We start from the raw sequence: 19196 nt of genomic DNA, 5'->3' as shown, positions 1-19196 counted from the left end.
ATTTGGAAGACAACTAAAGGCAAGAGAATGCACATTGAAAGCCTCTGTTTTAAACACTTGACATTTATGTAATATAGGAAAAAAGATTGTGATAAGTGACAGGCAGAATGCTAACATGTTTAGGGGTTATGATGATGATAGTTGACTTTCCTTTGAAAAGGGCCCAGACCCAGGTGGATTGATAAATACAAGATACACCATGAAGCAAACAGGAAAACATTCAAGGGTAAAATGCATGTAGAAGGCCTATATGGTTTATTATATAATCATTTCGACCTTTAACAATTATTTCCATTTCAAAATAAACTATTGAAGAAAACGCAACACAATGTTGTTGTTGATAGCTGAAGAAAGGGAAGTTTCTACAGAGTAAGATGAAAGCCATCTGCAGCGTCTGAAGTGATTTGAAGAGGAAACAGCATCCTGTCAGACCTTTGTGACGCCATAGTGTTAAACCCATGAATATAAATAGTCTTTCTTGGTCTCTTAAACCTACTGGTTTGTTTTCTCCAATTTGCATTTTGAGTTTGGGCAGCTTCCCCAAACTGCTGGGATTAGTTTATGATGTGGAATGAAACTTTATTCTCTCGGATAAACCTCAGAGCTATCAAGGCTGTGCATTTGTTGGAGCTTGAGAGATCACTTCGCACAATGGTTCTCAACCTGTGAATCAAGACCCATTTGGGGGTCAACTGAGCCTTACACATCACAAGGATCCTATGTCAGATAGCCTGCATATTGGATATTTATGTTACTATTCTTAATAGTAGCAAAATTACAGTTATGAATTAGCAACAAAAACAGTTTTATGGTTAGGAGTCACTGCAACAGGAAGATTTGTATTGAAGGGTCACAGCATTAGGAAGGTTGAGACCACTGCTTTAGAGGTTAGGAGTACTTACTGCTCTTGCAGAGGACAGCAATTCAGTTCTCAGCATCTGCATGGTGGCTCACAACCATCAACCAACTCTAGTTTCAGGGGATCCACTGCCTTCTTATAGTCTCTTTAGGCATCTGTCATGCACATGGCACAGAGACAAAAGACACACACACACACACACACACACACACACAATCATCTAAAACAAATGAAAAATTCACGTTCCCTGAGATGAGAATAGGGAGTGTCAAACTTGTATATCTTGAGCATCCTTGAACTAGACTAGTCAACAATCTTAATCAGAGATGAGGAGAAGTACACTGGTACATCTAGTTGGTTACTCCAAGTTTTAAGCAGTATGTATGAATTTCATTCTATACTTTATAATTCAATAGTATATTTGCATTAAACCACTTTAGCAATCAGCATATATTAGGTTTTTAAAGGCATCATAGAATAGGCAAAACCCCAATATATTCTAATTGGATTTTTTTCAAATATTTAAATTAGATACGATTTAAATCTTACTGTTATTTACAGTCTATAAAATTCATATTTCATAAACAGCTAACTGATTTTCTATGCAGTCTAGTAGCATGTGTGGAATACATATTATGGTCACAAAGGTTAGATTTTTCACCTTGGATGGCAGCATGAAGAATGGGTTTATAACCCACTTATGACTCATCCTTTGGAGGAGTGCCATTTGTTCTTGGCAACCTTAACCTGTCCAGCTGTGGTGGGATGATGGTGTAGCCTCAAACAGTTTGTGGCTAAACATGGATGCAGAGTTAGCTCCTCTCTTGCAGGCCTTGTTTAAAACACTCACTCTGGGATACTCCTGTGCTTCTTTACCTCCAGGCCGACCACTGCTCTATGCAGTGTTGGGGCAATGCCTGGGCAGCCTGAGCCCTTGAAGTTCAAGAAGGAACATCTGGACTTCTCATGATGGGAGGTCAGAGGCAATGTAAGTGACTTCCTAATTTGGGGGGCTAAATCCCTTCAGTGTCTGAGGTCTGTACAATGTTAGCCATAGAGGTGGTCTTTCTTGTGTGTTTAACGTCATCATACCCTGATAAATTACCACAGACCTCCGATTTATAAGAGTTTCTCTGCTGTCCCTCTGGTGAAAGCATAGTTTAAATGTAGGACACTCTTCGTCTTGATTTCTTTTGCGTTATTTGCAGTGTTTTCACTTTTCTGAAGTCTGACAAATGGCAAGTGGGATTATCTTTTAGGTTACAATCAGATTTCATGGCAAGTTAAATATCATTGCTAAGCATTGTTGTTCAATGCAGCTTTGCGTGTTTCCAATAATCTTAGTTAATGAAATCTAAATCATGAAAGGCCCTTCCGAAGTTAAAGAAGCTGGGTTTGATGGTGATCCAAGCTGCTCAGAGGATGTACTAGGAGGAAGATTACAGCTTCAAGCTCTGCCTGGGCTGTGGAGCAAGTTCCTGGCAACTTGCTGAGATTGCAGCTGTAAGTGTAAACAGGGTCAGAAAACCTCAGTCACAGAGCACCTGAGCAGCCATGTAAAGGCCCTGGGTACCATCCCTGGTACTGTCAAAATAAATAAGGACTAGTAGAATGGAAATGATGTTTGCTTTTGATAAATTGCATGGGACCAGAATTAAGGTGTTTCCTCTAGAAAAACTAATTAAGCTGTGATGTTTACATTTAATTATCATTTTCAATAAAAATGGAGGAAGAACAGGAAATATTAGAAAGCCATCAAGTTGTATTTTCATCAAGTCCTAAGACTCTAAATCTCATTGCAAAAGATTATGTAACTGTTTGTAAGCTCTTTGGTAGCATGTGCTCTCATGCAGTTGGATTCCAAAACGTTTGTGCAATGTCAAACCTGTTGACTGTATGAAGGGAAGACAAAATTCTGCAAGAAAGATGAGTATTAGCGTCATCTCTTCTAGTTTCTTGGATCTAACTTTCAAATACATCCAAGGAATTAGGTGAGAGATGAGTGATCATTTTTCTCCTGTCTACTTACCTTAACAAATTTTCCCAGCAATCTATTAAAGTAGAAATCTCTGGGCATGGTAGGCAACTTACACTGAGACTCCCAGGTATATTTCAGCTTCATGTTTCCACACCTCTGAGGCATTAGCTGGAAGATACTGCCTTGCCAACCTAGGCTCAGTTGTGAGGAGCAAAGGAGAGTGTATCTGTGAAAGAAGTTTTGTTAACTCTAAAACTTGATAATTTTTTTTGTTAATCATTCGGAGATGACACTTAGAAAAAAATGAAAATTATCTGCATACTTTATACAGTAACTTTAGAGACTTAACTATTCTCTTTACATGGTTTCATTGAAAAATCAAGCAAGAAAAAAAAGTAACTACCATATAATGCCTACACAGATGCATGCGGTGCCATCACAATAGGTATGAGAAGCAACTGTAGTTAGCATGGCACGGCCTCGAGTCAGGCTCTTCCTGATTTCCTCTGTAACTCCCACTTCCTCCTCCTTTCCCCGCCAGTCAGCCCATATTTGCCCTGGCAGGCTTTCTCCAAAAACACTTTTTGACATCCTTCCCTTGATAGTTTATAGTGAGACAAGGTGAAGCTCTAAGCTGCTGGACCAGAACAAAAGGAGAGTAGCCATTGCTCCCCAGTGAGCAGTGTAGTGCTGACAGGTGTGTATGGTCACGATTCAGCTGAGGCTGCTCTGTGGTTTAAGTCTCTAGCTGAGCTTGCCATACTTTCAATTAGCTTTCTAAAGCCACACCACCACATGTTTCACATGGAGTGACTCAGAGAAGAGAAGCATAGAAAGTAGAGTATGAAAGGAAACCTAAATGTTTGAGAAAAGAAACACATAGAGATCCAAAACGAAGAAGGGGCGTGATTTTAGATGCAAAAGGCTATTGCATGAGAAAGAGACAAAGAAACTTCTTTATTTCTGCTGTGGCTGGTCAGAACTGATTTCAAAAATGCTGACAGCCACTCTGGGTCGCCAGGAAAGAGTGCACTCCAGCAGACCAAGGCCAAGAGCCCTGGGCTCGGGGAGAAGATAAAAGTGACCATGTAACAGGAGGCAAAGAACATGTTTATCTTGCTGTTAACAGTTTAAACATTATAAATTCAAAAGGAATATATAATTTAAAAGGATTTTTGACTGGCTAGCCTCAAATACACTCTGGCATTCTTTGTAATTGGCTGTTTCTTTTGGAAACCTCCAGTGGAAAGAGAGGTGTAGAAAGCTTGGTGTTTGTGTGAACATTGTTCAGTATTCTCTAATTCCCCCAAAGCTGTTAAAAACTGGGATTTTTTTCTCATTTAAAAAAAAATATTAAGGATCATTTTTGCTCCCCTATGTTGATTTTCTTTCTTTTCTTTCCTGGTCATGAGTCATATTGAATTTTCAAGTTTCTGTTGATGCAAAAAAGACTTACACATTTTTATATCTGGTCAGAAAGGTAATGGCCATTAATTTGAGAGTTATGTATGGGTATTATCTTATAACTTTACTGGCTGTTTTCTATTTAGAAGTACTGGGGATTGAAACTAGCTGCCGTCCACACTAGCTGCCTCTGTAGCCAGATTGTAGGGTATTTGTATGTGGGAGCACTGAAACTTTGAGTATCCAGGATGATATTGAGACAGCCCAGCTTTCTGTTCAGGATCTTGTTAAGGATCTCCCTGCCAGGACGGAATCGGAGTATGTCAGTCTTTGCTCACTTCATCTGCTCCTTCCTCCTTCTGGTGATGACTGGGAGGCTGTGTGCACCCCAGCTTTCAGGCAAGGCTGCCTATCCCCAAAAGCTTGTACTTGCCTTTGGATAAATTATCAGCAAAGTACTCCTTGTGAGCCAAAGGATCACAACAAGGCACGTTCCCCTCCAGGTTTGTCTTGGCAGTGGTGCAGGGCTTGGAATAAATAATCCCACTGGCACCTGGAGCCCTGCAAATGAGGATTTGGAATAGTCACAGGTGGTATTTCTCAGAAAATACAAATATTCCCCTGAATGGCTATTATTTATAAAGTTAGCAAGTCTTCAAAATATAGTAGCACTATTTACAGTCTTTGGTAATAAAGTTTCCTGACATATGGAATTAGATTATCAGTATTTTGTTTGTGAAGTTTAAAATAAGATACATCTTTATTCGTGCAATATTTAAAGAAGTGTGGTGTGAGCATTAGACAATCTAATTTAAATTGAAATTTAAAATTATGGACCAATGAACTAATGACTTTAGATGTATGTTGCTAGCCTTAGTACCCCAGAGACTCAGATTCTCAGACTACCTTGGAAGCTGTGAAATGGAAGATATCAAACACATGTGCCTGCCTCTTTCTTTCTCAATGTCGTTTTTAGTTGTAAGACATACATTAAAGATTAAGATCCTACTGAAGCTGTAACATTCAGAATAGGAAAGATTTCTGATTGAATCTTCATACTAGAACATAATAATGCTTCTCTTAAAGGAATTTAAATCCATGAGTAACTGTATGTATGTGACTAAGAAAACTAATATGTGGATATTATATGATTTGTATGTATTTCTCTTTCTCTTTCTCTTTCTCTTTCTCTTTCTCTTTCTCTTTCTCTTTCTCTTTCTCTTTCTCTTTCTCTTTCTCTTTCTCTTTCTCTTTCTCTTTCTCTTTCTCTTTCTCTTTCTCTTTCTTCTTTCCTTCCATCCAGGCTGGCTTTCTCTCTCTCTCTCTCTCTCTCTCTCTCTCTCTCTCTCTCTCTCTCTCTCTCTTTTACATTGACTGCAGTTTTCACCCTTCTCTCTTCCCAGTCCTTCCCATTCTCCTCTCCTCCCCTCCCCCTAACTCCTCCTTTCTCTTCAGAAAAGGGCAGGCCTCCCATGGATAACAACTAACCATCGCATATTAAATTGCAGTAAGGCTTTTAAGGCTAGATGAAGCAATCCATCTGGAGGAAAGGGTCCCAAAGGCAGGCAACAGAGTTAGAGAAAGCCTCTGGGACCACTGTTAGAAGTCCTACAAGAAGACCAAGCTACACAACTGTAACAAACATGCACAGGGCTAGGTTGTTCCTATGCATGCTCTCTGGATTGTGGTTCAGTGTCTATGCTCTCCTAAGAATCCATGTTAGTTGATTCTATGGGTTTTCTTGTGGTGTCCGTGGTCCCTCTGACTCCTTCAATCTTTCCTCCCCCTCTTCTATAGTATTCCCCAAGTTACACCTATTGTTTGGCTAGGCATATCTGCACCTGGTCCTATCAGCTGCTGGATAAAGCCTCTCTGATGACAGTTGAGCTAGTCACCAATAGGAGTATAGAAGAATATCATTAGGAATCTTTTTATTGACTGTTTTTTTGGCATTCATGTTTAGCTCTATCCTAGGTCCCTAAGCTATCTTGTGATTTTTTTTTTTCTTTTCTTACTTGAAAGGAGATTGGGTAGTAAACAGGAAGCCACTTTTTCAGGAAGCTGAAACTTTGACAACTGATTTTTTTGCCACCTTGTCATGGTGGTCTTAGTTAGAGTTTCTATTGGTGTGGTTGAAACACCATGACCAAAAGCATGTTGGGGAGGAAAAGGGTTTATTTGACTTACACTTACACATCATAGTCCAGCATTGAAGGTAGTCAGAACAGGAACTCAAGCAGCGATGAAACCTGGAGGCAGGAGCTGATGCAGAGAACATGGAGAGGTGCTGCTTACTGCCTTGCTAAACATGGCTTGCTCTACCTGCTTTCTTAGAGAACTCAGGACCACAGGCCCAAGGATGGGTTGGTCCCTCCTCCATCAATCACTAATTAAGAAAATGACAATTTTAGGGAAGCATTGTCTCAATTGAAGTATCTTCCCTTCAGATAACTCTAGCTTGTGTCAAGTTGACATAAAACTTGCCAGCACAATGGTGTTATCTCATTTTCAGAGGTCCCTTTGTTTGTTGGATGCTATAGATGGCACAATTATTGTGTATTTTTGCCATTAGTTCTTAACTGACTGATAGACCACTGCTAACCTGGGATGCAATAACAGAGTTAGGAACTAGAAGACAGACTCTAAGAATACTCAGCTCACCCATTTCACTGTGTTGCCCTTCCTTTTCATTAACGTGACAATAAAGAAAATGGTTTATGTAGCTTTGGGTTCCACCTACTCTATTACAATAAAGTTATATTTTACTAAATCATCTGTACTCCGTTTTGCTGCTTTATATTTTATCAATTTTGGGCTGGAGAAATGGTTAAGCCATTAAAGGCTAGGATCCCAACCAAAATATTTTTAACAATTTTAACTTTGTTGTCAAAAAAATTGCAAGTAGGAGCTCTGGTCATTCATGCTTGGGATGGTAACTTTGAGAAATGCATTGACATCATGTTTCACATCTAGAAACAAGAGCAAAACTCTTGAAATGATTAGAAGAACAGAAAAGTATAGAACAGAATGAAAGCAAACAACAACAAAATAATTAAACTATCAATCAGGAGTGAGAAAGCTGGGGGGTAATCCCAAATTCCAGAGCAAGGAAATGTGTAAAACATTCCCTTAGAAACATCTGTATGCCACAGAAGCAAACAGTCTTTGTAATATTTATGCCAAAGTCAAGTAAAGGTATTTGTTTATGCTTTTGTTCATTTTTATTCCCTCAACTCAATCCAACATTGAATTTTTTATTCCTACATTTAATATTCATAAAGGAGCTTTAATCAAGTCCAAAGTAAAGCTAAGAAATATTATCCTTACATCTAAAACCTATTAAATGTGTTTTAGTTCCCTCAGAACTGAAAGATTTACATTTAGATTTTGTTTTTTCTTCTCTGGCTATTGCACTCATAGCCATAAGCCAAGTGACAACGTCATTGTTTTTAATTAAAAGGATTAATAAAAATGTAAGAGGATTAAGCCTTTCAGGCTTTGGCTTCTATATTTAATAAAAGAATATTGGTTTCAAGCCAGTGTTCTATACATGTTCATTGATTGATGAGATGTTTGAAGTTATGTAGAAGATTTCCTCACCAGAGATAGTTCAATAGGGGTTATAGTTTTAGAAACAATTTTGCCCTCGTGGAACACAGGTCAATGTTTTAAGACATCTTTAATTATAATTACGAGTGGTAGAATGTCTGTTATTAGCATCTAGTGAACAGAAGTTTAAGGTGTGGCCATGTCACAACACTCTGGAAAACTTCACAAAAAAAAAAAAAAAAAAAAAAAAGACTTACCTCACCTAAAATATCAAATTTGAAAAAAAAAAAATCCAGGAGAATTTTTAGTTTGACTTCTTATACCGTTCAACCTTTCTCTGTTCTTAGTCTTTATTAAATAGTGTATGTTAATTGGTGTGGTTATGAGCAGGTGGCTGTATTTTGTGTTTAATGTGATAGTGCCATTTTTCAAGGTGTGCTGTAGCATAGAGAAAAAACACAGTTGAGGTTTATATTGCAGCTATATGGCCTTGGTCATGTTGTTCTGCCTTTTATTGATTTATCATTGAAAATCAGAGTTAGAAACAATCTTATCTTTCTTTGCAGTATAATTTAGTTGACTCTACCAAACTTCTGCATCTTCTGGGTCAGACCATGGGCCACAAGTGGAAGGATAATAAGGTTGTAGCTTTGGGTTTTTTGTTTTTTTTTTTCCTTGCAATTTAGCTGGGAAGTCAGGACAAGGAGGGACCATGTACCTTAATGAACATTCCGTGAAAGCATAATTACACAGAGGTCAGCCATTTTATCTTAAGATGTGTTGGATAAGGACTCCAGGAGAACACTGCTTGAATACTAGAGAAAGGATAGGATCTTAGACAAAAGGCAGAGCAGGCTGTACAGACGGAAAGGGAAGTGATAGCCATATGAAGCACAGAGGCGATGCTTAGTAATGCTGAATGTGTTTAGTATGTTAGAAACATAAAATTCATCCCCTGGAGAGGGCTGGGGATATAATTCAGTTAGTGAAATGCTTAGCCAGCACTTTGCAGGTAGAAATTCAAGGTCATCCTTAGCTGCACAGCTAAAGACAGTCTGGTCTACATAAAACCTTGGCTCAAAACAGTTTTCTTCTTATCTTTCCTTAGAGGATCAACACTTTTCATGGGAATGTTAAATCCATGGCAAATCAGTTTTGCCACTTACATCTAGTGCTGCCTCAGGAATACCCAGCTTATCCATCACCTCATATTCCCTCAGCTCCAGACACTTACTTCACCCACCTAAACCTTTGCTCAGTGTCCAGTTTCATCAATACTGGGAAGTACATTGTAGAAATGTCAAGTTCAACAGGTCTAATTTGGGAAAAATGTACCTGATATTTTCTTTATGAAGGTCCCTTAAAGTAATTATGGATATTCATAACCTTGTTTGAAGTGGTAGATTTGCATCATTAAAAGTTGCTGATTAATTCACATTTCCTAGGAGCCAAGTATAGCATACTATATGTACATTCTAAAATAGGGAATATGGTGGCAGAAATAGTGCCAAGACTCGTGTGATAAATTGACACACAGATAGAACCTACTTTTGTCCAGAATTGTAGGACATGTGGTTGTCAGTGTTGACTCGGTCATGGCTAGCTGAGAACATCAGAGTCTTCCCTCAGTGTGTGCCACAGGGGGAAAACAAATGTCTGAGTTTCGCCCTAAGCCAATCTTGATGATCTTCAGGAGGAGGGAGTCTAAGAGGGACCATGCCTCTGTGTTTTACATTTGGAAATATCCGGATCCAATGAGCAGTTTATATAACACCTATCAGTGGCCTCAGGAAAGTTCAGGAAATCTACCCCAGCCAAGCAGCTGAGTTCCCATGACACCCGATTTCTTGACATCTGAACTCTTTCTAGAAATAAACCTAAGAATACCTGCTGTTCTTTCCTCAGGACTTAACAAGTAATGTCTGCAAAGGATGTAAGAAGAAAACGTGTCAGCAGCACAAAAGTACCACTTATGTGATTAACTTCTGAGTGCTGTGACACTTGGCAACCTGAATTTTTCTCTCAACAGAAAGTAAAATTTCCTCATTAACTGTCCCTTATGTATTTGTCAGAGCTTCACGTATCCGAGAAAATATCCCAGAAAAGAGCAGACTTTGCTGGAGTTGAAGCAGCGTAGTTTTCCTAATTTGACCATGAAACGAAGCCAACACTATTTTAATCTGGTTGAGCTGAAGGGGTGGGGGAATGTTAGAAATTACAACCTGGGTGCATTCTCTCAGAAATCTCTGGAGCTCGGCTACTTCTCTCCCCTCTGAGGGAGGAAAGGCAGTGGTAATTAAATGCATTTAAGGCCACCATTGTCCCCTCTGCTGTGAATAGATGAACTAGCAGTAGAGATATAATGAAGATTGATAGAAAAACCACTGTATTCAGGATATGTGAGAATTTAGTATTGAGACCCGAAAGACAGATCTTTACAGAATAGAGGCAAACTTATTTGTTTCTATTGCCTATTAGATTTTACTTTCAAAGTAGAAAAAAAGAAAAAATAAAAAAAGAAAAAGAAAAAGGAAAAAAGAAAAAAAATACTTCATGTGGGAGAAAGCTTGTCTGAAACACAACTGAACTCATGAATTCCATGGAGCTCCTGACTCTTTGTGGTAAAATAACAGAGTTTAGTAATTTCAACAGAACCTGGAAAAATATTGTCTGTCTGCCTATCTATCTATCTATCTATCTATCTATCTATCTATCTATCTATCTATCTACCTACCTACCTACCTATCATCCCTCCCTGCTAATCTCTTCATTTAAAAAATCTTTTTACTGCATTTTCTCTCAATAATGTTTTAAAATGTACCTATCAAAACAACATGTAGGAAGGAAAGTTTCTGGTCTAAATGTCAGATGGCTTTGCTGCTGTTGAAGTGACTCCTCATGGATTTTATCCAGCTCTAACAACTACCATCTACATCCTGTGTCGGTCATAGACAAGTTACTGAGTGCTTTTTCTGACTCATCAATTGAAGGAGGCTTGGCTTGGAAGTGCTAATATGGATTTCCATATAACTAGAATGTGGGTGCTATTTATTCTGAGGTCCCCCCCAAAAAGTCTTCACCCCCACAGTTCATAGTGTTGCCTGTTCTATTGCTTTGCCCTGTCCTTGTCTCTTTGCTCTGTATCAACAACTTCCTGGCCTCAAACCATTGACTCTTTCAACACACAGTGTGGGAGTCAGGACCCTTGACTGTTCTCTTGTTCCTGATATCCTTCATGCTGCAGTGGGCATCTTTGATTTGCTGACACATTATTGGAAATTCTTGTGTTTCATATTCACCTTCTTATAGTAGAGTCACCTTCCTCTTCTAACTGTAGAGGGTTTCTAGGAAATACTCTTCAAAAGAGAGGAACATTCCTTAATAATATACCAATTCTTTCCCAAAGTATTCTGCTATTCTCTGATGTGTGACGTAAAATGACTCTATCCTGTCAAATAGACAGTAGACGAAAGACTTTCTGTGTCAAGTAGCCACTCTAATACCTCATTAAAGCACAGAATGTACTGTTATAAAAGAGACATAAAGAACTCATAGCCAGGGTCAGGAGGATGTCCAGTGTCCTGAGAGCAGTGGAGAGAGAGGCCCTATTGAATACATGTCAGAGGTAATTGAGGGTTCCCCATGTTGAAGTACCCCATGATTACCACAGTGCCTTGTTGGTTTCATTCAACAGATTCTCAGGCCACCACTGGCTCATTCGTCTCCCTTTGGCTTTTTCTGTTAGTGGCCTCCAGGAGTCTGGTACACTTCAATATGCTTGTCAAAATGGCCAAGCTTCCTGAGTTGAGGAGATGATTATAATTTCATATTAGTTTCTAATGCGCATTAAGCAATAGAAGAAAGTAGGAATATTAAGATGCCTGATCTGTTTCATTTTTTTATGAATTGGTTAGATCTGGGGATAAGCGGTATTTTTAGATTTTATTTTGGTGAAGTGATTCTTAGAATTTTAGAATCTAAATTTCTTATGTTTTTTTTTTTTCTTGGTTTTTGAGACAGGGTTTCTCTGTATATCCCTGGCTGTCCTGGAACTCACTCTGTAGACCAGGCTGGCCTCGAACTCAAAAATCCACCTGCCTCTGCCTCCTGACTGCTGGGATTAAAGGTGTGCACCACCACACCCTGCAGTTTTTACATAAATTTCTTATGTAATAAAAATAGCAGAGAATGGTTCTTGGATGCCTAACCTACACCTAGATGTTTTACATAAAATATTTCCTGTTATAAAGGCAACGTTATCCAGATGTGTTTTCTACTTTAAGATATAGAAAATGAAAATCAGAAAGGCTACTCTTAAAACTAAGGGAAATGGAGTTGGGGTTGGAATTTAAGTCTGTCTCAGGTCAACACATGCACCTATCAAGTTAGATTTGCTAAATAGATCAAGTTAAAAAATACTTTGGTGCCAAAATCCTACAATAAATTAAAAAAAAAATGTTTAATGCTTAGTTACCTTAGGAACACACTGGGAAAGCTGTGCTAAAAGAGAGAAAGCTATTTGTCTGGCACCGATCTCTGTGGCTGTAGCAGCACAGAAAGTTAATGCTGTTCATGATCTATGCTTATTCTGTTAAAGCTTAGCATTAGGTGATAAAGTTCAGATGTAGAAAATCAAATAAAACAAGAGCTTAGTGAATTGTAAGCTGTAGACCTGTATACCTACCACCCAAAACAAGAGTATCTACATAGCTAACACTCTTGCTCAATGACAGAGTGCTCGTGTAGCATTCATGGGACTTTCTTTTTTTAATTAGGTATTTATTTCATTTACATTTCCAATGCTATCCCAAAAGTCCCCCACACGCTCCCCCCTCACTCCTCCCCCACTCCCACTTCTTGGCCCTGGTGTTCCCCTGTACTGAGGCATATAAAATTTGCATGACCAATGGGCCTCTCTTTCCACTGATGGACAATTAGGCCATTTTCTGATTCATATGCAGCTAGAGACACAAGCTCCGGGGTACTGGTTAGTTCATAATGTTGTTCCACCTATAGGGCTGCAGATCCCTTTAGCTCCTTGGGTACTTCCTCTAGCTCCTCCATTGGGGGCTCTGTGATCCATCCAATAGCTGACTGTGAGCATCTACTTCTGTGTTTGCTAGGCCCCTGCATAGTCTCACAAGAGAGAGAGCTTTATCTGGGTCCTTTCAGCAAAATCTTGCTAGTATATGCAATGGTGTCAGCGTTTGGAAGCTGATTATGGGATGGAACCCTGGATATGGCAGGCTGTAGATGGTCCATCCTTTCGACACAGCTCCAAACTTTGTCTCTGTAACTCCTTCCATGGGTGTTTTATTCCCAATTCTAAGAAGGGGCAAAGTGTCCACACTTTGGTCTTCATTCTTCTTGAGTTTCATGCGTTTTGCAAATTGTATCTTATATCTTGAGTATCCTAAGTTTCTGGACTAATATCCACTTATCAGTGAGTACATATTGTGTGAGTTCTTTTGTGATTGGGTTACCTCACTCAGGATGATGCCCTCCAGGTGAATCCATTTGCCTAGGAATTTCATAAATTTATTCTTTTTAATAGCTGAGTAGTACTCCATTGTGTAAATGTACCACATTTTCTGTATCCATTCCTCTGTTGAGGGCCATCTGGGTTCTTTCAGCTTCTGGCTATTATAAATAAGGCTGCTATGAACATAGTGGAGCATGTGTCCTTCTTACCGGGACTTTAAATTAAATTCCTACCAATAAAAAGGGTAACATTTATGCCACCCTCAAACCCTGTCCTGGTCAGTGGCTTCTTCAATCCTCCCACATATCCCCCACAGTCTTGATTTCTATAACTTCCTTTTGTTCTAATGTCCTAGAGACTACAGGTTAGTTTGTCTTATTTAAAAATCCAGTCTTAAAAAAAAATTCAGTCTGAAGTATGCTTCCCAGTCTACTTCTTTATAGTCAGTCCAAGGGAGAGATTATAATCTGTCTCTAAATGGTGACATTCATCATAACCCATGGTTTTCTGGTCTGAGAGCTTGGTGCACTTGGCATGGTCCAATGCCTTCTCTGTCTCTTGCAGTGACTATTTGGACACAGATATATAGTCAGGCTCCTGTAGTTCTTGGGTGATTTGTGCCATTTAGACAGGACAGATATAATGCATGGTCTTAGTATTTTAAAAATATTAACAGCTAATGTCCTTAATGTTTAGGAATATTCTTTCCTGTGAGCCTTGGGAAAGATATTCCATCACTGATTTTAATGTATGTTAAATCATTTTCCTTAGATATTTTCCTCCAGCTACTTGGTTCCCCAGAGGAAAACTTAATATTGGAAAAGCAAGATAGGTGTTTTTATCATTTTGCATATTTTTAAAAGCAAGAGTTTCATTCACTGCCATTGTTTAAAGTGACAGGTTAGTTTTTTTTTAAATCTTCAAGTTATTTATTTTTCTTATTCACATGTTTGTTTGTTGATATGCAGGTTCTTGGTAATGTCAGAAAATGGCTCCAGATCTGCTAGAGGTGGATTTACAGGCAGTTGTGAGCTGCCCAGCATGGGTGCTAGGAGCCAGAAACTGGTTCTCTATTTTTAACTGCTTTACCATCTCTCCAAATTAGTATTTTGAATTATCATTAGGAACTGAGTAATTTAATAATTTTTTGATGCAATTAAATTAGTCGTCAAAATAATTAGGGATTTATCTTTTTTTTATTTATAGAGATGTTGACTGTCTTGCCATGTGTAGATTTCATAGGCTTTGCTCTGGCTCCTACAACATGTATGTGCAATGTCTTACTGCCAACTCTGTTACACTGCCTGGAGTGAAGTATGGGAGCTTCCACCTAGGTCTGTTTGCTTTTCCCTACTTTCAAACATCACAGTCTTAAGTGTTGAAACCATGATAAAGCTTTGTTCTGTGCATATCAAATATGATCCAGTGCTGTGATCATCACTTTAGCTGTCTGCTGTAGTTTTCTTTAATGACCATGGAGGTGTCCTTTCTCCTCCCCCTCTTGCATTCTCTTCTCTTTAGTCTATACTCGTCTTGCTGGTTCCACCCATTTTATTCATGATGTCATGTGTGGATAGGATTTGGGTTTTTATTGCTCTCTCTCTATGATTGCCTTTATAACCATGGTCATACTGATGGCAATATACAGCTTGGAGCAGCTTCAGCTTCATGTGTTAATCTTCTTGTTAGACCTCTCTCCCATTAATGTGTGATCTTCATATCCATGAGGCACAAATCATAAAAGGCAAGGCTATATTTCTCACAAAATCAACTTCTCTTCACTTTTGTCTATTTTCATGACACTATAACTATCCTGTAAAAATGAGATCTTTCAGAATTATCATATATATTTTAATATATAATAAATAAATAATATATTTATACTATTTATATTAATACATATTAATTATATAATATATTTTAAAAGAAATATATAATATACTTATATGTTTTATATATATTATGTATTTAATTGTCAGTTTGGTTCTTTTTTTCAAAGTTGTAGGTGATTTCATTTAATATTTATGTTCCCTCAGCAAAAGTTCAGATGAATTATTTTATATACTAAAGCAACTTGATATGCCTTTAAATTAATTTGTATACAACTATATATTTTATCAATGTGCCTAATATATTTGCTACATTACTTTTGTAAAGATATAAGGAATTCTACCTCTTGTACATACACAATATAATATGCATATGCATAGCTTATCCAGATAGTTATAGACCCCTTAGAGACTGGTAATTTTATGGTAGTCGAGTTTGTAACATAAAAAGAAGTTTCTTACATTGTTAAATAAAGTAAAGTTATTCGCTAGTATAAAAATGTCCAAAGTAGACACAGTTCCAAGCAAAATACCATGAGATTTCCCTTCCTCTCTGAGTTGTTCCTGCCTGTGTTTTGGTTAGGAAAGACATGAGGGGGACATGTGACCTTTTTGTTCTCTAATGCTCTCTATTTTATTAAAGAGCAAAATGCACATGGCCAACCTTTGTTATCTAGTTTCCCGACCAAGAGCAGTATTGAGCAAGGGAAAGCTTGCTTGTGTTCTATCAGCAATCACCATTTTAGGGTCATCTTCCTGGTGTCCTATATCCTGCTATTCAGCTGAAAATGTCACAATTTGCTCAGTTCTGTTTCTTAGGAATGCTTGCTTTATTAACTCTGTACACACATTAACTCATGTTAACATGCTTTTGTTATTCAAGAGAGCTCACAATCATGTTACAACATTTACATCTGAGAGGACACAAACTCAGAATATAGTTCCCAAATCTTTAGCTGTTTGTAATTCTATCTGGTTTATATAAAAATGTGGCCGAATGTCTTCTTGATACTTTAGTTTGAAAGATGTAATCAGTTTGTATGTTATGACACATATTCTTTCTTCTGAACACATGACATTTACTCAGTGGGACTTTGCTGTTTGATAAAAAAGAGGCAGTGATTGTTGTTCTTGATAAAGACACTTTGAAGAGACTTCTGAAACCTTTCAAGATAAATTGGTCTTGTTCCTCTTAAAAAGACAAGAATTTGAATTTAGGGAAAAGAGAGCTAAAATGAAGAATAAATATCACTTTGAAGCACAAAGAATCCATGTAGTATGAATTGTAAAGCTAAGGTACAAATGATTACAGAAAAGCTTAAAATTCATAAGTAGAAAGCCTAAAATAGCTGGGCATGGTGGCGCACTCCTTTAATCCCAGCACTTGGGAGGCAGAGGCAGGTGGATTTCTGAGTTCCAGGCCAGCCTGGTCTACAAAGTGAGTTTCAGGACAGCCAGAGCTATACAGAGAAACCCTGTCTCGAAAAACCAACCAACCAAACAACCAAACAAGCAAACAAACAAACAAAAAGAAAGCCTAAGATAAAGCTATTGAATGAATGAGATTTATTTTCATAATTCATTGTTGCTAAGGTATTCTAATCTCACTTAACAAATTTGGGAATTTTTGTAGTTAAATGTTAACACAAAAATGTGCTAAAATATATTTGAAATAATTTAGAATTATGAAGTGATTTTATAAACAGGCACCCACAAACATTTATAACTAAATATTTAGTTCCTTGCATTTTTCTAGATAATATGATATGATTATCCAGATGAGTTCTTCCACAGTTACTTTAGGTCCTGGCCAGAGCACAGTTGTATGATCTACATGTAGTTTATCTCTTTCTCTCTATCTCCCTGTCTCTCTCTCTCTCTCCCTCTCTTCCCTTCTTTCTGATATTAGCGAACATAAAATACACATAACTGAGTGTGTACTAAACTTGGCCTTTTTTTTTCTTCCTGTTTTAACTTTTCAGTAGTTGACTCACTTATGCCTACTCAGGTCCTAGATATTGTTAAATCCACTTTACAGATAGCTATGGCTACCTTCTCCCATCCCTAAACATAATAAAGGCCATATACAGTATACCAGTAGCCAACACCAAACTAAATGGAGAGAAACGTGAAGCAATGAGACCCTGCTTAGCTCCTGAGATAAGATGAGATCAAGCACATTCAAGGCACTATGACCATGAATGGTCACTTTCTCAAGAACAGTTAAGTTCTCTTTTTCCATTAGAAACATTCGTAAATGTCCTTCCTTGTTTCTTTGTAGTCATATCTCCCCACAGGTCTCATGATTCTGATAACCTTGGCACTTGCAACTGTGGACAGAAACCCAGCCACTTCACATGTCTGCGTTTTCACTTCACACTTTTCTGCAGGGCCTCCTTCTAGTCCCCCTCCTTCTCTTGGCTAACTCTTTATTGTTCAAGGCTCTTTTGTGAACACCATCATCACTTAAATGGTCCTTCTTGGTATGTTTTTGTTTTATCAGTGCTATTTATAAGATGGTAATTTACCTGATTTGTTGATCTCCATGATCGTCCTGAGGCTCAGTTACATCCAATCTCTCTTTGTGTCACACAACCTAATTTGTTTGGGCAATGTTCCATGTTAAATAGGACAGCGACTACAAAAATATATAATTACAAACTTAATAGTTTGAAAATTGAATAACTAAGTACTTTTTCTATGACAAAGCTAGGCAGAATTCAGTCTAGTTTCATCCTCACAGGATAATTTATGATAAGCCTATCATGCCTTCAGCAGCTTACTGAGTAAATGAGAATTATGTTTTGGATTTATTAGTGGTTTAGGTTTCTCATCTATTTTGTAGGTTTTATCAGGAAAATGGAAAGCTCATTACTTGATATTCTTTAACAATAATAATTTCACTTTGTGTAGATATTTTCATTCTTGAATTACTTTATTTAAAGGTTGAGAAAACAGAAAAATAATTGTCTCATTATTAGAGGTGACTAGGACATACAAAATCCCTTTATTACTTATCTGGGTACTTGAAATAAAAATGAATTGTGCTGTGTTATTCACTGAGTAGACTCAGTATGTCATAATGATTTGCTAGCTCATGAAATTCCTTAAAATGGTTATTTTCTTCTAAAATCTATTTAGCAACTTTAAAAACCAATGTTCCAAAGAAGAAATTTAAGCTATTGTAAAGAAAATATAATTGTTACATTTCTTAGAAGTTGTCTCTTTGATAAGAAAGAACATGTGTATTGGTGCCACAACATTGGTTTTCTTTATGATTCTAGAAATCTCCATAGAGTTTGAGAGTGCCAAATTTAAAAGTTCACTAATTCTTTTCTCTTAGTTACCCTTCACGTTTTTATTGTTTTATTCTCCTCATGTAGCTTTCCTGAGAAGAATAGATTAAGTTCATGAAATACCTCTTTAAAATGAAACTGCTTATTGCCTTTAGTATTCAGTCTTTAAAATACTCATGTCTAGAAATATTAAGTTGAACATGGATTTGAGTTCTGGCTGGGACTGGCTACTTGGAAATTGTTTCCTCCAGTCTACCTAAGCCACATTTACTCTTTGGAAAAAGTGAAGCAAACTATTTATTACTTGCTTCATTATTTAAAGCCGAGGAAAAATGCATATTCTATATAAATAAGGCTGCAAACAGAGTGTGACAACTTTTTATTTCTGACTTTTCCCATATATTTTACTTGGAATAGCACATTTACAGTTAGAAATGTTTTATGGCTGTCAACCTTTGTTGGCCTCTGCCCATCATATTATGAAGGTCAGCTAGCTCCCTTTCTCCTGGGAACTGATACTTTTTGTATCTGTCCATGTACACTTTAGGAGTTTCAAGTAAATGGTTGCTTCAGTCCTCAGGAATTAAGCTTTCTGGGAATAAACTGCCTTCTGATATATCTGTGTAATAAAGTTTTAAACACTTCTTTGGAGACTGATTTTTTATTTGGAGATGGTAATTTGGTGACATCAACTGTTGATTCTTGGCTACATTATAAGGGATTTTAAACTGTATTTTATTAAAATCATTTTTATATATCAAGTGATGTCATTCTCTTGCATAGGAATTTTAAGTATGTC

At 37.5% G+C, this 19196-nt stretch overlaps 1 protein-coding gene across 3 annotated transcripts in view; it reads left to right on the top strand.

Annotated features, from left to right (window-relative positions):
* Positions 1 to 19196, top strand: part of Tll1 (tolloid-like) — a 192911-nt gene that overhangs the window by 27300 nt on the left and 146415 nt on the right. For 2 of the 3 annotated variants that reach the window (XM_006509314.4, XM_011242185.3), the window contains exon 2: positions 1742 to 1847. The exons of the other annotated variant lie outside the window; for it this stretch is intronic. In XM_006509314.4, the coding sequence (XP_006509377.1) occupies positions 1826 to 1847 (22 nt within the window). In that variant the 5' untranslated portion in view covers positions 1742 to 1825. The remainder of the gene's footprint in view (positions 1 to 1741; positions 1848 to 19196) is intronic. 3 annotated transcript variants of the gene reach the window in all.

Source organism: Mus musculus, chromosome 8 (genome assembly GCF_000001635.26).
Source record: "Mus musculus strain C57BL/6J chromosome 8, GRCm38.p6 C57BL/6J".
NCBI classification, from domain to species: Eukaryota; Metazoa; Chordata; class Mammalia; order Rodentia; family Muridae; genus Mus; species Mus musculus.
This window is presented reverse-complemented; position numbering and strand designations above follow the sequence as displayed.